This window comes from Haliotis rubra, unplaced genomic scaffold, assembly GCF_003918875.1.
Source record: "Haliotis rubra isolate DU_JTF1 unplaced genomic scaffold, ASM391887v1 Scf1402, whole genome shotgun sequence".
Taxonomy (NCBI): Eukaryota; Metazoa; Mollusca; class Gastropoda; order Lepetellida; family Haliotidae; genus Haliotis; species Haliotis rubra.
Window position 1 is genome coordinate 51,536 of NW_025765340.1, and position 7,960 is coordinate 59,495.

General features: G+C 42.5%; 2 protein-coding genes across 2 annotated transcripts; both read left to right on the forward strand.

The window, feature by feature from the left end:
* Positions 1-353: 353 nt before the first annotated feature.
* LOC124268918 (chitin biosynthesis protein CHS5-like) lies at positions 354-2,612 on the forward strand. The gene is made up of 3 exons (XM_046703938.1): positions 354-471; positions 1,794-2,054; positions 2,179-2,612. Exons 1-3 carry the CDS (start codon positions 354-356, stop codon positions 2,610-2,612), a joined length of 813 nt encoding a protein of 270 aa, XP_046559894.1.
* Positions 2,613-2,797: 185 nt separating this feature from the next.
* LOC124268919 (sporozoite surface protein 2-like) lies at positions 2,798-4,816 on the forward strand. The gene is made up of 2 exons (XM_046703939.1): positions 2,798-4,319; positions 4,362-4,816. Exons 1-2 carry the CDS (start codon positions 2,798-2,800, stop codon positions 4,814-4,816), a joined length of 1,977 nt encoding a protein of 658 aa, XP_046559895.1.
* The last annotated feature ends 3,144 nt before the right edge of the window (positions 4,817-7,960 follow it).

Genomic DNA, 7,960 nt, shown 5'->3' on the forward strand with positions numbered 1-7,960 from the left:
TGGTGGGGACTATACCCCTGATAAAATCCAGAAACTACCAGCTGATGAGGTCCACAAGCTGTAGGTGAGATACGAGTCCAGACTCGGAGCTGAGATGACGGCAACCATAGGGTCAGCTATGACTCAGATCTACACCGGCATAACATCATACTTCCTTCCCATTCCCCCAGAACGTCGACTTTACTTGTGGGAGGACCTAAAGAAAGACCCGTTCATCGAACATGCTTTGAGCTCTGTCAGCTGTGTGCTGTACCACAAATACGGTATGTTTTTAGCCCCGGTAACTGCGGCGATCATCACAACAAAGCATTGCCGATTTAATGAGGTAAAAAATAATAGTAATGGTATACAAGATGGATCAGGAAGTGACTCTGACCCTAGAGGAGGAAACACTGACACAAGTCACCAATAAGAAGAACCCTAAAAGAGTCACCGCCGGTAGAAAAGGTGGTTTGGCTAAGCACCACATGAGTAACTATACTCTGTGGGTGGTTGTAGGTGCAACTGTTGATGCTACTGCTCTCTCATTATTCATGCTACATAAGAAATCCCCAAAGCCAACCCCACAGAAACAAGTAGAGGTCAACCCCCATATTATGCTATAATATCATATACATCATGTTTGAGGGGAAAACGTTTGTTAACCACCGAAACCGAATGAACCCCACGGCACGATAGGGAGGGCCATAATTACCAGTAAGTTTGGGGTGCGAACGAAAAGTGGTCGGTGAAATGTTGGGGGAAATGATAAGGGCCCGACAAAGGATTCATTTCATAGATAGAGACTTATATCAGATGTGGTCCAGAACCCCCACTGTTAGTCGTGGTCCTGTAGCCCAGGTCATAGTGGCTGAGGAATTCATACCCCATGACACGATGGGGCCACGGGACCAGGGAATTCCATAATTACCAGTAAATTTGGGATGCGAACGAAAAGTGGTCGGTGAAATGGAGGGAAGGGGTAAGAGGCCCGACAAAGACTTTACTGGATAGAAAGAAGCCTTATGTCAAACTTGGTCCCGTACCCCCAGTCTGTATACTACTAACAGAAAAGCGCAGCCATACTCATTTAGTCATATGTAACGTTCCACTCAGCCACAGCAATATTTCAGATATATCACACTGGCCAGGAAATAATCCGCAGGACCAGCCATTGTAGTGATCGATTTTATGAACGTCAATCTAAAGCAGACATCATGTATTGATATATTTCGTTGTCATTTCAACGACGGGCATAACTGAAACGCATTGTCATTTTTGCAGTTCAATCTTATCAATAAAATACCAAAGAGGGGATATCATGTGGAGACCACGTGTCTGCAGGTTTACAGGATCAACGGTTTTTATTCTGTTGAATTATCGTCTGTGTTTTACTATTTGTTTCAGAGCCTATAGTCCATCAAAATATATAATAGATTCGCCAGCTGACTCAGGCAAGAATCCAATGGATTCAAGCAGCAATTTAGTTGACCTACGAAACTTCTCCAAACAACAATTTAGTGAATCCAAGCAACACTCCAGTTGAACCAAGCTGCAATTTAGTGGATCCAGGCTACAATCCAGTGGATCCAAGCAACAATTTAGTGGATCTAAGCAACAATTCAGCGGATCCAGGCAGCATGTAGTGGATCTAGGCAACAATCCAGTGGATTCAAGCAACAATTTAGTGTATCCAAGCAACAGTTTAGGTGATCCAAGCAACAGTTTAGGCGATCCAGAGAATAAACCAGTGGATCCAGGCAACAAACAAATGGGTCCAGTCAACAAACCAGTGGATTGAGACAACAAACCAGTGGATCGAGACAACAAACCAGTGGATCGAGACAATAAACCAGTGGATCCAGGCAACAAAGCAGTGGATCTAGACAACAAGCCAGTGGATCGACACAACAAAGCAGTGGATCCAGGTAACAAACAAGTGGATATAGGAAACAAACCAGTGGATCGAGACAACAAAGCAGTGGATCCAGGCAACAAAGCAGTGGATCCAGACAAGAAACCAGTGGATCCAGGCAACAAACCAGTGGTTCGACACAACAAACCAGTGGATCCAGGTAACAAATCAGTGGATCCAGGCAAAAACAAGTGAATCCAGGCAACAAACCAGTGGATCGACACAACAAACCAGTGGATCCAGGTAACAAATCAGTGGATCCAGGCAAAAACAAGTGAATCCAGGCAACAAACCAGTGGATCGAGACAACAAACCAGTGGATCCAGGCAAGAAACCAGTGGATCTAGGCAACAAACCAGTGGATCGAGACAACAAAGCAGTGGATCCAGGCAACAAAGCAGTGGATCCAGGCAACAAACCAGTGGATCCAGACAACAAACAAGTGGATCCAGGCAACAAACCAATGGATCGAGACAACAAAGCAGTGGATCCAGGCAACAAACAAGTGGATCCAGGCAACAAACCAGTGGACCCAGGCAACAAACTAGTGGACCCAGGCAAGACACCAGTAGATCCAGGCAACAAACAAGTGGATCCAGGCAACAAAGCAGTGGATCCAGGCAAGAAACCAGTGGATCCAGGCAATAAACCAGTGGATCGACACAACAAACCAGTGGATCCAGGCAACAACCCAGTGGATCCAGGCAAAAACAAGTGAATCCAGGCAACAAACCAGTGGATCGAGACAACAAACCAGTGGATCTAGACAACAAACCAGTGGATCTAGGCAACAAACAAGTGGATCGAGACAACAAAAAAGTGGATCCAGGCAACAAAGCAGTGGGTCCAGGCAACAAACAAGTGGATCCAGGCAACAAACAAGTGGATCCAGGCAACAAACCAATGGATCGAGACTACAAAGCAGTGGATCCAGGCAACAAACCAGTGTATCCAGGCAACAAACCAGTGGATCCAGACAACAAAAAAGTGGATCCAGGCAAGAAACAAGTTGATCCAGGCAACAAACCAGTGGATCCAGGCAACAAACCAGTGGATCCAGGCAACAAACAAGTGAATCCAGGCAACAATCCAGTGGATCGAGACAACAAGCAAGTGGATCCAGGCAACAAACAAGTGGATCGAGGCAAGAAACCAGTGGTTCCAGGCAACAAACCAGTGGGTCCAGGCAACAAACCAATGGATCCAGACAACAACCCAGTGGATCGAGACAACAAACAAGTGGATCCAGGCAACAAAAAAGTGAATCCAGGCAACAAACAAGTGAATCGAGACAACAAACCAGTGGATCCAGGCAACAAACAAGTGAATCCAGGCAACAATCCAGTGGATCGAGACAACAAACCAGTGGATCCAGGCAACAAACCAGTGAATCGAGACAACAAACCAGTGGATCTAGGCATCAAACCAGTGGATCCAGACAGCAAACCAGTGGATCGAGACAACAAACCAGTGAATCGAGACAACAAACCAGTGGATCTAGGCATCAAACCAGTGGATCCAGACAGCAAACCAGTGGATCGAGACAACAAACCAGTGGACCGAGACAACAAACCAGTGGATCCAGGCAACAAAGCAGTGGATCGAGACAACAAACCAGTGGATCGAGACATCAAGCCAGTGGATCCAGGCAACAAACAAGTGGATCCAGGCAACAAACAAGTGAATCCAGGCAACAAACCAGTAGATCGAGACAACAAACCAGTTGATCCAGGCAACAAACCAGTGAATCGAGACAACAATCCAGTGGATCCAGGCAACAAACCAGTGGATCTAGGCAACAAACCAGTGGATCGACACAACAAACCAGTGGATCTAGGCAACAAACCAGTGGGTCCAGACAACAAACCAGTGGATCGAGACAACAAACAAGTGGATCCAGGCAACAAACAAGTGAATCCAGGCAACAAACAAGTGAATCGAGACAACAAACCAGTGGATCCAGGCAACAAACAAGTGAATCCAGGCAACAATCCAGTGGATCGAGACAACAAACCAGTGGATCCAGGCAACAAACCAGTGAATCGAGACAACAAACCAGTGGATCTAGGCATCAAACCAGTGGATCCAGACAGCAAACCAGTGGATCGAGACAACAAACCAGTGGATCGAGACAACAAACCAGTGGATCCAGGCAACAAAGCAGTGGATCGAGACAACAAACCAGTGGATCGAGACATCAAGCCAGTGGATCCAGGCAACAAACAAGTGGATCCAGGCAACAAACAAGTGGATCGAGACAACAAACCAGTGGATCTAGACAACAAACCAGTGGATCTAGGCAACAAACAAGTGAATCGAGACAACAATCCAGTGGATCCAGGCAACAAACCAGTGGATCTAGGCAACAAACCAGTGGATCGACACAACAAACCAGTGGATCCAGGCAACAAACCAGTGGGTCCAGGCAACAAACCAATGGATTGAGACAACAACCCAGTGGATCCAGGCAACAAACAAGTGGATCCAGGCAACAAACAAGTGAATCCAGGCAACAAACCAGTGGATCTAGACAACAAACCAGTGGATCCAGGCAACAAACAAGTGAATCCAGGCAACAATCCAGTGGATCGACACAACAAACCAGTGGATCCAGGCAAGAAACCAGTGGATCGAGACAACAAACAAGTGGATCCAGGCAACAAACAAGTGAATTCAGGCAACAATCCAGTGGATGGAGACAACAAAGCAGTGGATCCAGGGAACAAACCAGTGGATCGAGACAACAAACCAGTGGATCCAGGCAACAAACAAGTGGATCGAGACAACAAACCAGTGGATGGAGACAACAAACCAGTGGATCCAGGCAACAAACAAGTGAATCCAGGCAACAATCAAGAACAACGTACTGTTGCCGTGGACAATGTTATTGGCATGTGGCTTGGCCAGCTTGTAGATTGTTAGGTCTTCACATGACACCGTATCGATTGTCCATGTCTTAGCAGTTGCCTGATATGATGAATGTTGCATGGACATGGTCAGCTGATGGTGACCTTTCGGGCCACCGCCTTGTTTACCTGGCATGAGTTTTCACTGTTAAACGCCTTGTGAGTATAGCTGCAGGAGTCATGTAACGCACTAACTCAAACACTGTTGTATCGAAGAGGAACTGCCCTACGAAACTTGCCCCTTTATCTCAGCTTCGATACAGCAGCAAAATAATGACTAAACAAAGAATACATAGGAACACAGGAATACACGGGAATCAATTAGGAAAGTACAATGCATATATGCAACTTAATTCAGATAGCAACAGTTACAAGTGACCATTATGGAAACGTTCTTTTGTCAATCAGTTTACTGTACTGTAATATAGGCCATAGGCCCATAATTACAACAATGGTTACAGGCTTTTCCTTCGAGGATGTATAAGAGATAGCCACAGATGAGATGTACAATCAGGAGGATGTGGAGCGTTTTACATTTGCATAGAAAATATACATAGCAGTATTTCTAATAACTTCAGTATTTGCAGATGACATTAACATATTAAGTTTTTGTAAAGATGGATACTTGTAAAACCTTTCTGCTATATATTTAATCCTTAAAGGTCACATGCAACCAAAAAATCAAACGTAATTAAAACACAATTATCACTTATTCATAACATATAATATACATTGCTGGTTATGAAAAAAACATATAAACAAAATTATAAGCGTACAATCGCAAATCAAAAGTGCAATATTGTGTACTTCGCTTTACTTCCCAAGAAACGAAGCAGCCGGGATACCGAACCCAGTCAGAGCGGGTGGGTGTGCACTCAAGTGTAACGGCTGGTTCATTTGCAGATGCCCTCACGGGTCATTGTGTGTGTATATATAGACATGTTGGGTTTTGTAAATACATGTTCATTTTTTGTGTATAACATTTTGCAATCAACAGACATCATAACATGTCATGTGTTCAAGTATCACACCTGCCTGTCTGTGTAATTACATAATGTTGCAGAGACTGAACTCGGGCCATAAATCAATGCATTTTGTTTATGGTGTATAGCCTGATTGGTGTTAAGTTCAAATTGCATGTGGTCAGTGATAGCAGCTGTGTATTGAATATTGTCATTAGCAGACAGGCAGGCAGACACACATGTGTCAATAAAACAAGACATTGAGTTTAGTCTGTGACAACGACATATCTATATCACAGTTGGAAAGTCTGTCAACGCTAAATAATGACATTGCTTTTAAGTATCGAACTGAGAAAGTGACTCGGTAAGAAGAATGTGTGGTGAAATAGACAAATGAAATTATATAAACAGTTAATTAACTGTCATAACATATAAAAAGCTCGCGCCTGTGAGATATCAACAAAACATTAGAAAAATAGCTCACACCAAAGCCTTCACCGAGTATTCACCGGACAACCGCTTCCAAGCTGCGCGAACCTACTTCACTGCGCACGTGCTATAAGCGCAGCCCATCTGTTGAAACCCGTTTTCCCCAGAAAAGTCGGGGAAAAATTAGTGAAACGTTTGAACTCCGATTTCGCGCGTTTTTTTTCATCGCGTTATTTTTCAACTTTGTAAGCTGAATTTGCATTTTTGACGATTTGTTTCGGTAAGTCCATACCGAAAGGTATCAGAATCTGCAAAGTTGTGTTTTACGTTGCATGTGACCTTTAAGTCATTGTAATAGCAACATACTAATTAAAAAATGGTATTCATTTTCAATACATTGTCTGTTACAATATTCACACATTCTCTTATCAGGCTGCTTTTTATTGTATCTACCAGTTTCGATCCTAAGGTTATGAGATCCACATCTAAATCTTGCCATGGCTTTCCTAAACTTGTATATTTGTACACAACTTAAACACAATTCTCGCCAGAAACTAGGCTTAAAAGAGCATATAAGTTTGTTTTCTGACTTCCAAATATAAATGAGTGCCAGTTTTGCTCATAGCAAAATTTTAATCTAGAATCAATCTCTGAAAAGAACTTTTGTCTATTACTAACAGACTGCTATTCCCAAATATATCCAAAACCTAAACAATGAATCAGATATTGAACATTAGATACCCAGTTTACTTTACCAGAATCTGCTAATTTCAATAACATATCATATGCTAACGTTACATATCTACTTTTTTGCAGAGATACGATTCGTACCCAGAATTTAATGATTCTTTTATGAATAAGGATACTTAAGGGGTTCCGTCCACATTCCCCATATACAACATGATTTAGAGAATTCCTTTGTATACCTAATAAGGTTAACGTTTACTTACTTGTAGACGAATAGCTTCAATCTCATTTAGGTTACCAAATCCCCAAACTTCAGACCCACATAGCAATATAGGTATGACCTTAGTATCTAAAATCTTGAAAAATACATCAAGTGGTAATGGCTTTAAATTATGCATAGATTTAAATATACCACAAACAACCTTTTTGGCTTGTAATGCAGCGTTATGAACATGATTATTCCAAGATAATGTCTTAGGAAAAAAATACACCAACATAAGTATAGGATGCCACACATTCTTATCTATGTACCCCCAAATACCACTTTTCCATCTTACATATAATTCCTCCATTATTAAAAACGACTACCTTCGTTTTATCTAAATTTACTGTTAAATGATATTGAGTACCGATTTCACACTGCATTGTTTTGTATATAGATATAAAGGGACGAGTAAGTTCAGCAATGGACCAGAAATAACATTGGTGGGGAAACAATCTTCACGTTTATCATTACTTCCACCAAAAACGAAGGCAGGTCAGCTAAATATGCTAAAAAACAAGAAAAAGAAAAACGAATGGCAGACTTGGTAAGTGCCAAAAATGCGAATACGTTTCCAACGACACATCCTGACAATAGATGTGGAAGTGTAATGTTTCAGGCAATTTAGGGTACTGACTGCATTGAACCAAGGTCGGTTACCTGTTTATGAAGGATTGTATTCAACATCCTCGCATGTCATTGCTGCAATGGAAACTTACGTGCATGTTAAAGCACACAGCATATCGGGCACCACATACTTTGCTTTGTAAGAACTTGTCTAGGGCTCATCTTGTGGCCAAAGCTAGGTCTATATGAACTT

Excerpts from the sequence above, each read along its gene's own strand:
- LOC124268918 (XM_046703938.1), top strand. The coding sequence starts at position 354 with ATGGATCAGGAAGTGACTCTGACCCTAGAGGAGGAAACACTGACACAA. Across the intron at positions 472-1,793 it reads TTTGGCTAAGCACCACATGA|TGGATCGAGACAACAAACCA; the intron begins GTAACTATACTC and ends ACAACAAACCAG. Across the intron at positions 2,055-2,178 it reads CAACAAACCAGTGGATCCAG|GCAACAAACCAGTGGATCGA; the intron begins GTAACAAATCAG and ends AAGTGAATCCAG.
- LOC124268919 (XM_046703939.1), top strand. The coding sequence starts at position 2,798 with ATGGATCGAGACTACAAAGCAGTGGATCCAGGCAACAAACCAGTGTAT. Across the intron at positions 4,320-4,361 it reads CAACAAACCAGTGGGTCCAG|GCAACAAACAAGTGGATCCA; the intron begins GCAACAAACCAA and ends CAGTGGATCCAG.